Source organism: Mastomys coucha, unplaced genomic scaffold (assembly GCF_008632895.1).
Source record: "Mastomys coucha isolate ucsf_1 unplaced genomic scaffold, UCSF_Mcou_1 pScaffold16, whole genome shotgun sequence".
In the NCBI taxonomy this organism is placed as follows: domain Eukaryota; kingdom Metazoa; phylum Chordata; class Mammalia; order Rodentia; family Muridae; genus Mastomys; species Mastomys coucha.
Window position 1 is genome coordinate 56,865,960 of NW_022196898.1, and position 17,519 is coordinate 56,883,478.

Sequence of the window (17,519 nt, forward strand, 5' to 3'; positions counted from 1 at the left end):
ACCCAGTCTCAAAAACAAAAAACAAAAATAAAAAAACAAAAAACAAAAAACAACAAAACAACAACAACAAAAAAGCAAGCAAACAAAAAAAAAACAGGCTGAACAAGCCATGAGGAGAAAGTCAGTAAGCAGTGCTATTAAACCAACCTAGTAAACAGAAGAAACACTACCTACCAGCCAGAAACAAGGCTGACCAACCTTTTCCCCTGCACTAAGTGCTCCCTCCCACCAAACTGAATAGATCTTTGATTAGTTCCTCAGAATCCAGCTACTTCTGCATCATCTCTTCCACAGGCAATGTCTTAGGCTTAGGCCAGCACTTCAGCATCATGATCGGATTTTGCCCCTCTGCTCAGGGCTGACTGGGTACTGAGGACCCCCTACTCTGCAGAGTGACTATGATCTGTAGCTGAGCACACAATGCTCAGGTCACCTGCAGGGACAGCTGTGGTGACAAAAGTTCTGTTGGGTTCTGATCAGAATCTCTCAGAAGACACCTTCAGACTCCAAGGCGGAGCTGGGTGTTATCAGCGGGATGTTCCAGTCCTTTCCAGCCACCTGTAAGGACTCATTGTGACGCTGAGGCAAAGGATGTCGGGTGACTTTTTGAATGTATACATGGGAAAATAGTAATAGTTCTGAAGCTGGGTTTTTTTTTCTTCTTCTTTTTCTTTTTCCCTGTGTGTAAAGAGAGAATTCCTTGGGCTTATTTTTTGTAAGGTCTTCCCTTTGCTTTAGAAAAAAGTGTGTGTGTGTGTGTGTGTGTGTGTGTGTGTGTGTGTGTGTGTGTGATCTGTGTGACTGTATTGTACCATATCATGTGTGTGATGGTCAGAGGACAACTTTCAGGAGTTATTTTTTTCTCCTCCTTCATGTGGTTCTCAAGGGTTGAATGTGGGGCAAACACTTTTATCTACTGAGCTGTCTCATCATCTTTCTTGTTTGTCATCTATCTATCTATCTATCTATCTATCTATCTATCTATCTATCTATCTATCTATCTACCTACCTACCTATCTATGTATGCCTGGCTGGCCTGGAACCCACTATATAGACCATCTAGCCTCACAGAGATGTGCCTGCCTCTGCCTGTCTGCCTGTCTGCCTCTCTGCCCTTGCTTCTCTGCCTGTCTGCCTGTCTGCCTGTCTGCCTCTCTGCCTCTCTGCCTCTCTCTCTCTACTTCTGCCTCTCTTCTACCTCTCCACCTTTCTGACTCCACCCCTGCTGGGATTAAAGGTGTGCACCACCACACATGGTGATCTTTTATTTTTAAATGTGTGCTAGCTGCATTCTCACTCTGTGTCCCATGCCTCACGTGCCTCATTGTGCTGCTGTCATCCAGAAGCCAGTGAGCTGGGCACTCTCATGCCTACTTTTTCAGAAGAAAACCAGACTCATAAAAGTAAAATGGAAACCAAGCAGAGACACATGTCTGTAGGCCCAGTTACTCAGGAGGCTGAAGCAGAAGGACCACTTAAACCCAAGAGTTTGAGGCCAGCTGGATATAGTGATTTCTTATTATAGAACAACAGCAGAAAAGGTAGAGGAGGAGGAGGAAGAGGAGGACTAACTATAGATTCCATACAGCTAATGAGCAGAGGTATAGGAACTAAATCCAGAGTTGACTCCAGCCTTCCCACTGTGTCTCATCTCTCCAGGGAAACCTTTCTTCCTAACCCTTCAACTTGAGTGTGAATAACCCAGAACTCTGCTCACACAGTCACGCCTCCCCCACCCTGTAGAAAGTATTCCACTCTCTAAATGACTTAAAGCAATCCTGTGGTGATTTTCTCTTCCTCCCCTCTCCAGGGCAGTTTTCACTTTTTAAAGTCTGGCCTCTGTAACACTGGCATGCAACTACGAACCAAGGGCTTTGTTTCATGTTTTCCAGATGCCCTAAGTTCGCATTCCTCTTTCCTTGGGGAACTTTTCTCAATTTTTTCTCTTTGTCAAGCATGTTATTTTAGCCTTTGAGGTTAACTAATAAATCCCAAGTTCTTAGACATAAAAATTTGGATGAGGAAGGACCTCCAAGAACTCTTCTCCTAACCCCATCACCAGATGGGCGGGGCCAGCCAGTGGTTGTGGTCACCCTGAGTTAGTAGAGCTCAGAACCTGGCTGGTGTTCTTGGGGAGCAATAACCCTGGTCGTACCTAAAAGCTGGGGTGCTCTTATTGCTTCCACAGTGCTGTTCACCAACAAGAAGAGTGTCTTCTAAATGGATGCTGTGGCTTTTCTTTAGCAAAATAAAAAAGATTTGAACCCAGTGGCAACCAGCTGTGCACTGACCATTTTCAGAAACATCCCCAAGACATTTGGCTGCTACTACCCTGTCCTCTGGGTTGGGGCAGCTGCTGGGGACTTGCTGAGGCGAAGTCTCACTGGCAAACTTCCTTCCTGGGTCCTAGTAGAAGAGGGATGTTTGGCTGCAGCCTAGACATTCAAAAGACCTCCCCTGGCTAGATTTCTATCAATCCTTCTATGGTGTTCGTTTTTAACCTTCCTCATGCTGCGACCCTTTAATACAGTATCCCATGTTGTGGTGACCACAACCATAAAATTATTTTTGTTGCTACCTCATAACTGCAATTTGCTACTGTTATGAATCATAATGTAAATCTCTGTGGATATATATACCCAGGGGGTTGCCATCCACAGAGTGAGAAGCACAGTTCTATGTTCTTCAAGAAATATAAGAGGAAACCACGGGAGATAGCACAAAGGAGCACTGAGATATAGCAGAGTAAGCCAGGCACAGAAAGACAGGCACTTGGTCTCATTCCTATGTACAACTCAGAAAGGCTGATTTGAGACATGGAGATGGCTCAGTTTCTTGTTGCACAGTATTGAGAACCTGACTTCAATCTCCAACACGCATGTAAAAAGCCAGACATGCTCTAGTGTACCTGTAGCTCTACTGCTAAGGAGACAGAGACAGGAGGATCCTTGGGGCTTATTAGCCAGCTGGTCTAGTCAAATGTACCAAGTTCGGTGAGAGACCCTGTCTCAAAAAACAAGATTGAGAGTAAGGAAGACACCCGATGTTGACCTTTGGCCTTTATGTGCATATGTGCATGCACATGGGTACAAGCATACCCACACACAAACATACATATACTCATGCAATCAGTAGACACACACACAAAGCTGATCCTATTGAAGCAAAGAGCAAAACAATGGTTAGCAGAATTGTTACAGGGACAAGGGGACCCGGTCAATGGCTAGAAAGTTAAGCTAGGGAGAATGCATCCTGATATTACTGATATTCTATTGCACAATGAGGTACTTAACAGTGATAAATATTTCAAAAGAGCTAAAAGAAAAGATTTTTAATATTTTACTACAAAAACCAATCCATGCTCAAGGTGATAATAAGCTACTCTTAGGCCCAAAGTGGGGGCAGAACATCTTTAATCATACCATTTGGGAGGCAGAAGCAGGCAGATCTCTGAGTTTGAGGCCAACCTTAACATAGTGAGTTCCAGGTCAGTCAGAATTACACAGTGAGACCCTGTAATTTTTTTTAAATGCCATTATTTTATAGACATATATCAAAACATCACATTGTGTGCCACACATATCTACAATTATTATGTGTCAATCCAAAAATAAAATGCCACTTTACAAAAGGCAACAGAATGGAGAACTTGCATGGCCATGTCTGAGCTGAGCTAGCCTCCAGCATCGCATGACTCAGGGATGCCAGGGAGACATGTAAGAAAAAAAATTCCACATTTGATCTTCACTAAAAAGGCTGAGATGTGATGAGAACAAATGCCAAATAGTACGGCTCTCTCTTGTTGGAGATAAAGATCTGGTTATTAAGTACAGGCTATGCCTCTTCAGAACTTAATGGATAAAAAAGAGCCCTTCCATCATTCTTTTTCTCAATAGTATTTAGGATGAGTTATTCTTTGGCTGAGTTCTCTGCTTTCAAGTTTTCAGTTGAATCACTCTAAATGGAAAACATCTGTCTCCAAAGGACCCAGCTTAAGCATGGCTTCCTACACGATTCTGATGTGCTTACTAATGAAGCTGTTTTCTCTCCTTCCAGCATAGAACACACAGTGCGGACATTCAATGAAAACCAGACAACACATTGTGAGCATTAAGAATGCCAAGGCCAGGCAGCGGAGGACCACAGATGTCAGCCCACACCATCATGAACAAAGCCGACTTTTCAGAAGATACGACTTATAAACAACAGGAGGACCTGCCTTATGATGGGGACTTCTCCCAGATGAAGATGTGCACTTCTTACAACTTTACCTTAACAAATGGCACCTTTCCTGTCCCAGTGGAAGTTGTTCTGGCAGGAGAAGACCCTCAGGACGTGGCTGTTCACTGTGAGGTGCGCCTGAACACAGCTCTGCCCGAGACTTGGGATAAGATGATTGAACATGTCAGCAACAGGCACGAGAAAGATAAGCAATGTGCCTTGGCTTCTCCTGTTCCAGCTGATAAAGCAGATACCTCAAAGTCCCGAGTCTCAGATGTTTCAGTCCATCATCTCTCTGGAGAGCAATTCTTCAGGGGTCAAGACACTGGCTATGAAACTCTCCTGGAGACCTCGAATGCCGAAAGTCTTGATGACTCAAATATTCTTACAAATATCACTTCATGTTATGCAAAAAATTATCGCCCCAAAGAACAAACCCCAGAATTCCCTGGCCAGCCCATTCCCCAAGATGGTTCAGCAAATAGCAGCAAGGCCTGCTGCTGCCCTGGCATGGAAGGAGAAAACACCTCTCCCTTGGAAAAAGCAGTGACTGCTGGGAAGCGCCACCATCAGGAAGAGCCAAGCTTTCTAACCAGAACTAAAGGACCAGATGAAAAATATAAAAGCTGCCTGAGGCAGACACTTCAGAGACAGCTTCCTGACAAAGCAAGTTCTGGCGACTGGTTCAGATACGGCCAGGCTCAAGTGCACTACCAGTTTCCAGATTTTTCTAAGGTTGCTCCCAAAGTGAAAATCTCTAGGAATACTGTAACTAGTAAACCACTCACAATAGCCAACCAAGTCAGCCATTCTAGGTTGAGAAATAAATCAACAGTTGTGCAAGATAATTTAGGAATCATGTCTGGGTCTGGGTCACATCGGATTGAAAAACAGCCAAAGCAAGAATGGGAAGCTATTGAACCTTTGAAACCAATCCAGGTAAATGAGAATGGTCCCTGTCAGTACTAACGCAGGGTGGTCATGCCAGAGTGGGCTTGTAGCTAGAGCTTGAGTGTAGTTCGGAGGTTTAGGCCCCTGGGTTATCCTGGGCAAGTGAACCAACGGCTTGGAAGCTCAGCCATGGCCTCATGAAAAGAGTCAGAGGCTAGATTCAGTAAAACATAGAGGAAGATACAACCCCAGAGCCCTCTAAGTTCTCCCAGTATCCCTCTTTCTTCTTTGTTTTTTATTATTCTAAGTTGTTGTTGGTTTTGTTTTTTGGTAGTGGTGGTTTGGTTTTTGTTTTTGTTTTTTGAGATGGAGTTCCTTTATGTAGTCCAGGCTGACCTGGAACTCAAAATGTACAACCAGGCCGGCCTTGAACCCACAAAGATTCTCTTGCCTCTCCCTCTCAAGTGCTGGGATTAAAGGGATTTGCCATATCCAGTCTCCAATATATTTCTTAACTTCATCTAGAGTTTTTTTTTTAATTTCATTTATTTTTTATTGAGAGTTCCATACACACATACATTTACCCCATTTCCTTTTTTATTTCCTCCACTATTTTCTCTACCAACTCCATCTTCTCTCTTTTTGATGTTAATTTTTATTACTTTACTTTATGTGCGGAGGTGTTTGCTGCACGTATGTATGTGTACCACATGCATATCGAGTGCCTACAGAGGGCATTAGGTCCTCTGGGACTAGAGTTACTCACTAGAGATGATTGTGAGCCGTGACGTGAGTACTGAGAATTGAACCCAGGTTCTCTGGAAGAGCAGCCGGTGCTCTTGACCATCTCTCTGGCCCTCATCTAGACTTCTAAGCTCAGTCCCTCCTCGAGAGTCTTCTTCAAGTGCCTGGCTCTTCTCAGCCCCGAGTTCTCCAGTTCTCTAGATTTTTTCCTTGACATGGAACACCTATGCTTTGTTTGCTTTTGTTTGTTTGTTTGTTTAAATCTCAGGTAGCCCAGGTTGGCTTTGAACCTCTGATCTTCCCAATTTAACCTCCCAAAATTGAGATTACAGGCATGCACTGGCACACGTGTCTTAGAGCAGCCTAACCTGATCTACCAAAGGATATTCATTCACACAGCTTCCTTTAAATCTCCCATAGGCCACAAAACAACTCAAATCCACCAGCTCAAAGCTTCCACTTACCTACCTGCTTTGACTTCATCACCACCATCACCATCACCATCATTATCATCTATGCCCACTCCCACATCTGCCCGCTAACTTCCCTTTCTCCCTACTTTCCCTTTCCATTGGTCCACCCTTTCCCTAGATCACTCCACTTCCACTTTCTGTGATCTGCATTCATATGACCTTACATATTTGTATAAAATCTGGAATCCACCAATGAGAGAAAACATATAATATTTGTCTTTCTGAGGCTGGGTTTGAGGCTGAGTTTGTTTCATGTGATTATCTCTAGTTATATCCATCCTGCAAATGTCATAACTTAATCCTTCTTTGTGGCCCAAAAGTCCATTATATATGTAACCCGTGTTTTCTTTATTCATTTGTGTTGTTGGGCACTGTCTCAGTTGGGGTTTCTATTGCTGTGAAGAGACACTATGACCATGGAAACTCTTATAAAGGACAACATATCATTGGTGCTGGCTTACAGTTCAGAGGTTCAGTCTATGATCATTGTGGTGGGGAGCATGGCAGCAGGCAGGCAGTCCTGGCTATGGAGAAGAGTTCTACATCTGCTCTGCAGGCAGCGGGAAGAGAATAAGACACACTTCCTCCAACAAGGCTACACCTCGTGTGTACCCACGGGGCCATCCAAACCATCACAGACACTTAGGGTAGTTCATAACTCAGCTACTGTGAGCAACATCGCAATCAACACTGATGTGCAAGTAGCTCTGTGAGCTGCTGACTTGGAGTTTTGGGGTTGAATATCCAGGTTTGTATAGGAGTTCTATTTTCAGTTCATCTCCACCTGCTTTGAGTCATAGTGGCCTAGGGATATCCGTGTCTTCTGCCAGATCTGTAAATTCTCAAGAACCGTATCTTCAATTTTTCCGTTGCTGTCTCCCAGAGACTGGCCTTATGACCCACATCTATCATTCCCTCAGTTATCCACACCAAATTTAGTAAAACTAAGTTCTTTGACACTACAGTTCAAACAGTATGTTAGCGCCCATTCAGAATGACATTTTCTTTTCATGGCTAATCTATACGATGTCTCCCTTTTGTGTTCCTGTCTTCTCATCTCCATCTAACTTCTTTTCCCATTGAGGTTCAGGATCTCATTGATTTTGTAAAATTCAATAGTTGGGTAACTTTATCTTTAAAAAAAAGCCACAGGAAAAAGTTTAATTCTTTGTTACTGAATGGCCTTTCTCTTAAACCTTATGTGACGGTCACACTGGGTGGAATAGCGCTGTCTGGAGTGTTTCTATTCCTTCCCTCATCTACAACATCCTTCCAGTCCAACTGAACACACTGAGGATGTGAGCAGATACCCAACGCTCCCCAGCACAGTGCACACACTTGTGCATGCACACACACATGCACACGCAGGGAACCGGCTGTCCACCTGGCCTGAGTTGTTTTCTGTCTTAGAGAAATCTACGTTCCTATGGTATTGGAAAGTCTTGGGGTTCCTCTTTCTTCTGGTAAGAGAACGTTCATGCAGAGGCAGTTCTTGGTGGCCCATAGTTTTGTGGGAGCAAAGCAGGTGTCCACTCATGTAAAGCATTTGTCAAGGAGCTTCGGGTCAGGCTCCTGATCTTCACCCCCAACCCCTCCCAGTCCTATCAGCTTAAACTGGAGAACTGGATCCAATAGGTTTCTTATCATCCTATGCTGGAGAGGTATTCATCCTGGTCAGAGTCCATTCTGGGCACAGTCAATTGTCTCTCAGATCCATGAGTTGGGAGCAGCAAGAGTCTAAAAAGAGAATCAATCACTCAGGAGTTTAACCCTGTCCAGTTAGCCTGCAGCGGTAGGGACCACCACCGTCTCAACACACTTAGCATTTAATGCATATCGTATTATTCCGTAAGTCTGGCTGCCATGTCTGCATTAACTAGAGCACCAGCAACAGAGCTGTGCCAAGGTTGACAATGGCCCTTGCTCTCATGGTGCTTATGTCTAGGAGACATGTTGGACGGAGTATTCTACCTCTAATGTCAAGCACAATCATAATATCAGCTGAAAATCTACCCCTACTAGCCCTGATGGCAGCTCTAGAAGGTACATTCTCTATCATCCCCTACCTTGCCACCAAGAAATTTGAGGCCCATAGTGATGAGCAATTTCCTGTGTTAGCTACTCACAGGGTCACAGTGACATTCAACCTCAACATGGGCAATCATGGCCTGGACCGAAGCACTGTGCTGCCTCCTCAGTGACTGGGACAGAAGGCATGCTGAGCAACACTGCCTTGACTAGCCTCCACACCAATGCTTCCTTACTCTTTAATTTTGCAGGTGCAGCCTGCCGAGCAAGCCTGCCAAGACCCTCTCACAGGTAGTATCTTAAAACTATTTTTTACTCAGAGAAGCATTTTGAAAAACATTAAGGAAAAAGAAAAAAAAGAAAAAAAGCAAGCCCCAAAGGTTTGCTGATTGTCACAGACTCCTATTTGTAAAACTGTGGTAAGAGGAAATGAATGGTAGCCAAACTCAGCCTTTTTTTTTTTTTTTGCATAGGACTTGAACCTGAGAAATGTCACTTGAATTTGACACCAACACCTCAAAAAGATACTTTCTCAAATCCTTACATATTTCAAAAGATCTCCCAAGGAAAACAGATGTGCCAGAAACTGAAAGAACAGACTGACCAACTGAAGAATAAGGTAATCCTTATTAAGGATGTATGAGAGTAGGGGAAAAAGAGAGAGAGAGGAAGAGAGAGAGGGAGGAGGAGAGAAAGGTCAGAGAAGTCAGAAGAACTGTCAGAGGACAGTTTGAAGGAGCTAGTTCTTTCTTTCCATTCTATGGGTATGGGTCGGGGAATCAAACTCAGGTTGCCAAGCTTGCTCGCTGAGCCATCTCACTCGCTCCAAACACATTTCAAGTTTATCAATAGCATTAGAAACAAATGTCAAACAGGAGAGGCTGTGCTGTTTGAAGTGAAATGTTGTTTTGTTTTGTTTTTTATTTTTAACTGCAGGTACAAGAATTTTCCAAGAGAATAAAACAGGACTCTCTTTGCCGTTTGCAAGACATAAGGCCGGTAATGAACTTAATCCGGATTTTAAATCTTTATTTGGAAATTCCAGTGGGTAAATGCAGAGGCTTTCTCTAGCCATGAATAGTCTGCACATGGTCGAGGAGAAGGAAAATTAAAACCATCTTAGTTTCTGGAGCTACATGGTTTGGAAGTCTGCTTCTAGATGTATTTATCCTTCTTTTCCTCCCAAGGAAGCTATTTCTTTCTTTCTTTTTTTTTTTTTAAAGATTTATTTATTTATTATATGTATATGAGTATACACTGTAGCTGTACAGATAGTTATGAGTCTTCATCTGGTTGTTGTGAATTGACTTTTAGGACCTCTGCTCACTCCAGTAGGCCCTGCTTGCTCAGTCCTTGCTCGCTCCGGCCCAAAGATTTATTTATTATTATAAATAAGTATACTGTAGCTGTCTTCAGACGCACCAGAAGAGGGCGTCAGATCTCATTACAGGTGGTTGTGAGCCACCATGTGGTTGCTGGGATTTGAACTCAGAACCTTCGAAAGAGTAGTTGGTGCTCTTACCCGCTGAGCCATCTTACCAACCCCAAGGAAGCTATTTCTTACCTCACCAGTCACCATATAATAAACCCCAGGCCATGGAATGTTCCAGAGAAGAACGTAAAAGCTGCTGAAAATGGTGACCCTGTCCATAGCGTATGGGCCCTGGTAGATTTCAACTGTAAAAGTCACTGGCATCCGGGAACTTGAGACGTAAGACTCTGGAGATGCTTGACAATGAAACTCAGCACACAGCTTTCAGATCATCACCTTTGCCACACTTTCACACCCTGGCTTGTTATCACAGCCCAGTGCATGACTAACTCGTGTTGTCACCAGAACAGCTTTGCTGTCATAGGACACGGAGATGGGGCAAGGGGGCAAAGGTTGAGACGTGGCAGAGCAAATGAGCTGAAGATGGGGAAGATGGAGTTTAGGCCACGGGGTCAGCACTGGGGACAGGCGGAAGACCTAATGAAGGCTTGAGCAAGATTCAGGGCAAACTGTGCTGCAGAAGCCCCACACTAGAGGCCAAACCCAGGACAGAGCCCAGTGATTATTTATTCATTCATCGTATTAATTAACCGATCCATCCTTCATTTGCTCATCACATTGATTAATTGCTCTGTTCATTCAGAAAACACTTAGCAAGCACCTTTTAATGCCTGGCCCAGGCATCAGAGATTCGGAGAAACACCTCCTTCCCAAGTGTCTTTTATTCTACTAGGAACGGATTGGTGAACAGCTCATTCATCTGCAGCCTCAGGAATGTGAGAGCAGATACACAGCCTAGTAGGAGTTCATCTTTTGTCATTGAGGGGAGACTCTGGGTAGTCCTGAGAATGCCTGCTCCGCTCAGCACTACAGGAGAAGCAGCGAGCATGGCAGGATAGGGAACAAGAATCTTCCAGACCAAAAAAGAACAGCGTGCAATAGCACAAAGGCTGTATACAACTAGTGTGAGGACCCGACAGGCTCTCTAGCCCACCGGGCACAGGGCTCAGAGTGCACGTGGAGACTAGAGAACCAGGCAAGGGCTATGCCATGGAAGGAGCTTGGATTTCATCCTGAGTTTGATGGTGGAGCAACAGGAATTGAAGCCAAGGGATAGCAAGCACCATCCGGGTGAGACTGTAGGCAAGGACTGATTGGGAGCCAACATCGGGCAAGTTACAAGGCTCTGAAGGATGGAGGGGGTGATAGGTTTAAAGGAACAAAATCGAGAAAAAAAGGAGGTGAGTCCTGGTTTGAATAACTGAAGTCAGAAATCAAAGTGGAGTTCAGAAAGGGTGTGGAAAGCAGGAAGAGGCCGGGCGCCAAAGATAGCTTAGGACATTGAATTTGAGGTCCCCTTGAGGACCAGCAAAAGAGGAGATCTAGCTGCAGGAAGTCAGAGCAATGTCCTCTAGAGAGAAAATGAAAAACATTCACCAGGTCAGCCATAAGTATACCCAATCGTCAATAGGTTTCCAAAGTCATGTTTATTCATTTTTAGTATCTTTTTAAAAGACAGGGCTGGCTTTGAAGTCACAGAGATCCATCTGACTCTGCTTCCACAGTGCTGGGATGCAAGGTCTATGGCATAATGCCTAGTCATTTCTCTGTTAATAGGAATTTGCAGTAACAGCAGCTACAATCTATTGAGTTTGCACAGATAGCACTACTTAAGCTAGTTTGACTTAACAGGTTTTCAGCTCTACATGATGGAACTGTGATAGCCATTTGGTAGATGGCTTAGATTCTGGGTGAGGGGCCCGTAGATCCTGACAAGGAAAACACTAATGCTTTAAGTTCAACAATGGAGAAATGGCCTTCGTTGTCACAGTAGATACTTGGATTCACCCTCCTAGTGAACTTTCCATCTTTATGGAATCATTCTCTTCTCTCTTCACTCCAAATAATTTTAAAATTCACTCCAGAACTCCAGGCTAGGCTTATTTTCATTAATTTCCTGGTATGAATTAAAAGAACCCATTGAGCAGGCTTCATATGTGTCAAGTCCAGCTCTTTCCACTCACAGCATTTTAACAGTAAATCTTGGTGCCAAAATATTTTAATGATTCATGTTTGGAAACAGCATCATGAGGTACTTTTCCCTGAGGCCCCATTTCATTTTTAGAAAAATAAATGAGTGCTGTCTACCTTAGGTCAATATTGTGCAATTAGCCAGCAGCACTTAGTTTAACATTGGTTTTCCCCCAGAGGCTTTTTCTTCTATATATAAGAGAGTAAGTATATTTGTTTTCCAAGGAATCACTCATTTTGGCAGCTATTTTCAAGACAGGCCTCCGTCCACATTGAGACCAAAGTTATCCAATGTTTATTTATATCCTAGCTACAACCACACTGTGTCTGGTATGAATATAAATCAAAAGAGTTTGAACTGCAATTATATCCCATATACGGGAGAAGCGCTCTACTGGGATAAGGGAGGGACCAAGTCTTTCCCCACATTCATTTGAAGCCACATCAGGACAAACAAGGGCTCTTAGTCTTATGTGAGCTAACAGGGCAAGGAGTGGCATCCTGGGAAACTTCAGGGGTCTCGCAGAGTACAGAATCATCGTGAGGATCCACTCAATGGCTCATGTGGATGATGTCTCTCTGCAGGGACAAGAAATTGGCAAATGTGTTGAGTAAACACTTGCTTCTTCAACAGATGTGCCTTTATTAAAACCGTATCACCTCTGAGAAGCCAGATGTGGTACTGCACACCTGCAATCTCAGTACTCAAGAGAGGGAGACGAGGGGATCCGGAGTTCAAAGCCAGCATTAGCTACTTAGAGAGTTCAAGGTCAGGCTGGGCTACATAAGATCCTATCTCAAAGTCGAACAGGTACGGTTGCACACACCTATCACCCTGCATTTGGGAGATGGAAACAAACGGGTTGACAGTTCAAGGTCATCCTCAGCTATTCTGTGAATCTCAGGCCAGCCTGGGCTACATGAGGCATCATCTCAAGTAAAGAAATGCATAAATACATTTGAAAACCCAGGATGTATCTCAGTGACAGTGTACCTAGTAACCTAGCATTCACAAAGCCCTAGCAACACATAACATACACATACACACAAATTAATATGCAAAAATAATTTTTGGATCTGATGTGCTTTGCTCATTAGAACAAATACAATGTGTTTGCATTTTTTACACATTAACAGAAGTATCTGGAGTCAAGGCACGCATCTACCTGAATAAATCCCTTTCCCTGGTATTTCTAGAATACAATCTTGTCTTCCATTTTACTGAAACATCATAAATTCCCCTCAGAATGTATTTTCTATATCTCCATGTCCTTTTTTCCTTCAGTTACGATCTATTGTTCAGGCACATTCTTGAGCCCCCTACTTCACACTACCTTGGGGCTGCTCTCTGTTTCAATGTTATTCCCATTGGGGCTTGCATCCAGGGCCTTGTGTAGGCTAAGTGCAGTGGCTGGAAGGAGAATGGCCCCCAATCTGTTCACGAGTACTTGGTCCCCAGGTGGTGGCTCTGCTTCCCTGGGGAGACTTAGGAGGTGCAGTCTTGCTGGAGGCAGGCTTTGAGAGTTTAAAGACTTGTGTTGTCCCTGGTCCCCTTTGGTTGTTGTTGTTGTTGTTGATTCTCTGGCTGCCATGCTTGCCGCTTGCCTCCATGATGGACTCTATCCCCGTGGAACTGTAAGCCCAAGTTAACTATTCCTTCTGTAGGTTGTTTTGGTCAGGGTGTGTTATCCCAGCCCCAGAAACGTGACTGGTTTCCTAGGCAAGCGTTCTACCCCTGAACTATCTCCAGCTCTCAAGTTCAACTGTCTCTGAAGTTATGGCCTCTTTTGTCTGTTTTCCATTTTTTAAAAATTTTTTATGGGGGTTGGGGATTTAGCTCAGTGGTAGAGCGCTTACCTAGCAAGCACAAGGCCCTGGAATCAATCCTCAGCTCTGAAAAAAAAATGAAAAAAAATTATTTATGTGTGTATGTGCATGTGTGTGCATGTGCTTATGTGTGAATGTGCGTACATGAGTGTTATGGCATGCATGTGGAGGTCAGAGGACAACTTTTGGGTGTTGGTTCACCCCTCCTTGGGTGAGGCCATGTCTGTGCCAGGAGACTTGGTATGAAGGTTCTGGATGATGCTCCCATCTCACTGCAGGTGTTCTGGGATTATAGCTGTGCACTATCACATGCTTCTAGCTTTTTACATGGTGACTCAAGCCGTCAGGCTTGCGTGACAAGTACTTTTACCTGTTGGGCCATCTTGCCAGCTCTGACTCCCATTTTCTATTTCCTATTTAATCCAAAGTTATTTAGATAAGTGTTGGATAAGATATAATCTTATATAAATATGTACAGATGTTAATAAAAGACTTGTTAATTAGATTACTTGTAGATTTTTATTTACCCTCCTATAAAGTTTACATAACAATTATTTCCTCAGAATCCCAGCTTTTAGAATTGTAAGAGTTGGGGCTGGGGATGTGGCTTACTGAGAAACCACTTGTACTAAGGCTCGTTTGGGTTTGATCTTCAATGCAAAACTGGGGCCCCTTTCAACAACTCAGCAGAAAGACTTAGCGTTGGACTCATGAGGAACGAATATCTTCCTTAGTAACTGGCCAGATGGCTTAGCGAGTAAAGGTGTATGTTGTCAAGCCTGATGACTAAGTTTATACCCTGGAACCTGCAGAGAGAAAGAACCAGCTCCCACAAGTTGTCCTTTGACCTCCACACAAGTGCTGTGGCACGCTTGGACACAGTCACAGAAACACACACATACAGATGATTGATGATGATGATGATGATGATGGTGATGGTGATGGTGATGGTGATGGTGATGGTGATGGTGATGATGATGATGGAGCAAACATGAGGGACCTTGACATCATCAGATACAGAGAAGCACTGGATTTATCATGGCAGGGTAGAGCAGAGATGTTGGAAGCAGTGGGTGAGGATTATCCTCACCGGGAGGAAACTCTAAATAGGCTGCTGCTACTCAGGGCAAATGTGCTGTTTCCTTCCTGCCATCAACAGCATGGTCCAGGTCCTATTGATGAGCTGTTGTCCCTGGTTGGAAGGCTGACTAGAAGGCCAGAAGCCACCTGTTCGTTTATGTCTACTCAGAGAGGTAGAAGGTGACATTTTCAAGTTGGAGATGCTGCTCCAAGACATAAAAGGGAAAGCTGATGCGCCCAGTGCACGAGGCGCCCCCTCTTCCCAGGGGCTCTGCAGTCCTCTCGGAAGTGGCGGCGGCATTCCCCTTCTCTTCAGCCTCAGATGTGGTAATACACAGGCAACAGCCTAACGCGGCACCAGGAGAAAGGCTGTTTATGTAGACTCTCAACTCATGGACATGCTGCATTCTGTTTTAATCCTTCTTGGCTTGCCAAAGCCCCATGAGTCATATTGTTTAAAATGGAGCCAGCTTTTCATGATTGGAAGCTATTTCAAGTGTTAATTTTTCTGAAACACTTTATTAGCTTAGGATCCAATGCTGCAGTTCAGAATGACAAACCTCTGAAGAGCTGGCTCGGCAGGATGAGTGACAAGACTCACGTGGATCCCGCCTGGGAAAGCTGCTTCCCCTTTATAACATTATACTCCCATTTTAAAAAGTTAGTTTTAACTATGTGGACATGACACGGACATATGTGTACTTGCGTGCAGGTACCCTGGGAGGCCAGAGGCATAGGATCTCCTTGGAGCTAGAGTTAAGATGAGCCACGTTATGGGGGTGCTGGGAATCAAATCAAACTCAGTTCCTCTGAGAGCAGCTAGTGCTCTTAACTGCTGAGCCATCTCTCCTATCCTTATACTCCCTCTTTTAAATAAAAAACCCAGCAAGCTCAGTAAACGGATGCGTTCCCCTAAGTCCATTTCTGTATTCTGCATTCTCTAGTTCTTTTGCATTTCCTGTACATGCAAGCTTGAGAATCAACCACCAGTAGATGTCTATGCTTTTTGGTTTTTAGGTTTTAGACCACATGCCTTTTATCAGCTGAGCATCCTCCCAACCCTTGTGTTTAATTTAATTTTTTTTTTTTTAATGACAGGGTCTTACTGTGTAGTCCAGGCTCTCCTAGAATGTACCACAAAGACGAGGCTATCCACACAGTTGCAGCGATTGCAGACAGTGAGCTACCACACCCAACTGAGCCTTTTGTCTTTTTAGCCTCGCAAGATTCAGATTCAATTAACATTCTGAGAAACTGAGTCATGCAACTAATAGCCTTCAGTTGACTCTTTAGTTTCCTACAGTGTTGAAGGCCTGGCCTGAAGCGGAGATTCAAAATCTGAGTGAGGTTTTTATTGGCTAAAGCCAAGATTACCACATAAACATAGATCTTGCATCAAAGTATGTCTGCTTCCTCAGGCACCTGCTGCCTGGCAAAGTCTCACTTATTCAAAGCACAGCTTCAAAGGGTTGCCATCTCTGTGCTCCCAGGACCAAGCAGGATTCCTTGCTCCATCCTTTGCAGAATCTTAGCTTGAGTCTGGCTTGTATCCTGAGATCTATAGTTTGTATCCTCAATACCAGATGTGCAGTGGGTTCTGCACATCAGAAGCTCATATCTCAGTGCTGCCCAAGATGCCAACTGTGCTGGCATGGTACCCTGCTGTGCCTGAACTTGAGTTGGCTTCAGGTTCTCAGCATGATGTTCCGCTGGGCCTGAACTTGAGTTAGCTTTAGGGCAGTGGGAGGGGAGCCTGAGTAAGCCCGGCCATTGCCCAACAAGCCTGGATTTGCCTTTGCAACTTTGGTAAGTTCTCAGCAACTGTTAGGAAGTGATGACACACGCAAGCCCAATGAGAAAGAGCCTACTGATAACACTACTCATGGAGTAATTAATTTATCTATTCTTATAGCAATTATTGGTAGATGTTAGGTGCTTTTCTACAGATGTAGAAGAGGACGGAAAATCACGTGTCATGGAGATGTGTATACCTCTGTGAGGAAGAGTCATGCTCAGCAACCGGGATCAGGATGATTGCAGAATGATAAAGGGCTTCAAGGGGTAATAGGAAATACTTCTGCACGACTCCGAAGCCAGACCACCTCAGTTCAAATACTCCTTCCATCATTTATCTGCTTTGTGATCTTGGGACAGTTACGTAACCTTTCTAAGCCTCAGTTCCTTCCTCTGGAAAATGGGAATAATAATGCCTGCCTGGCAGGGTTATTAGCACATTTAAATGAGTTCATGTATGGAAGGTACTTAAAGCAGGGCAGGGATCTGAGTAAGCATATCACTTGGGTGTTAGCTTGTCATGCCCATTAAGTAATGGGATATGACCAAAGCTAAGCGTGGGAGGCCAGCGTCCTAGGGGACAAATGGTGGCCAGGGGCATTTAAACTAAGTCCTGAGGTGAGTGAGACCCCCTGCTAGGTGAAGAGTCTAGGGCAAGGGACAGGAAGTAAAAGCACCTTGCAGTGTTTAAGCTCAGCCTTCATTGAGTCATTTAATATGGCCTAATGGGTCCTTCTGTATGTTTCCACAGATGACTAAGGAGCATGCTGGCTGTCTTCCAGGGTCCTGGGACTCACAAGGAAGTGAGGTGACAGGGCTGCCAAGGGGAGGGCCACAGGAGGCCACCTCCAAGGAGCTCAGTGAGCTAGCCCCGAAGATGTGAGTCCTCCTAATGCCTCCCAACACTTGGTATCAAGCCTGACATAGGATGGGGTTGG

General features: G+C 44.3%; 1 protein-coding gene across 5 annotated transcripts in view; it reads left to right on the forward strand.

Annotated features, from left to right (window-relative positions):
* The first annotated feature begins 434 nt into the window (after positions 1-434).
* Aknad1 (AKNA domain containing 1) overlaps positions 435-17,519 on the forward strand; it is a 35,601-nt gene continuing 18,516 nt past the window's right edge. For 3 of the 5 annotated variants that reach the window (XR_004119771.1, XM_031375213.1, XM_031375216.1), the window contains exons 1-6: positions 435-560; positions 4,057-5,160; positions 8,609-8,648; positions 8,831-8,976; positions 9,294-9,356; positions 17,333-17,460. Coding sequence is in view for 4 of the 5 variants with exons in the window: in XM_031375213.1 (XP_031231073.1) it covers positions 4,117-5,160; positions 8,609-8,648; positions 8,831-8,976; positions 9,294-9,356; positions 17,333-17,460 (1,421 nt within the window). In the remaining variant the exon portion in view is untranslated. Of the gene's footprint in view, positions 613-4,056; positions 5,161-8,608; positions 8,649-8,830; positions 8,977-9,293; positions 9,357-17,332; positions 17,461-17,519 lie in introns of all 5 variants that reach the window. The other 2 variants (XM_031375215.1, XM_031375214.1) reach the window with 2 other exon arrangements.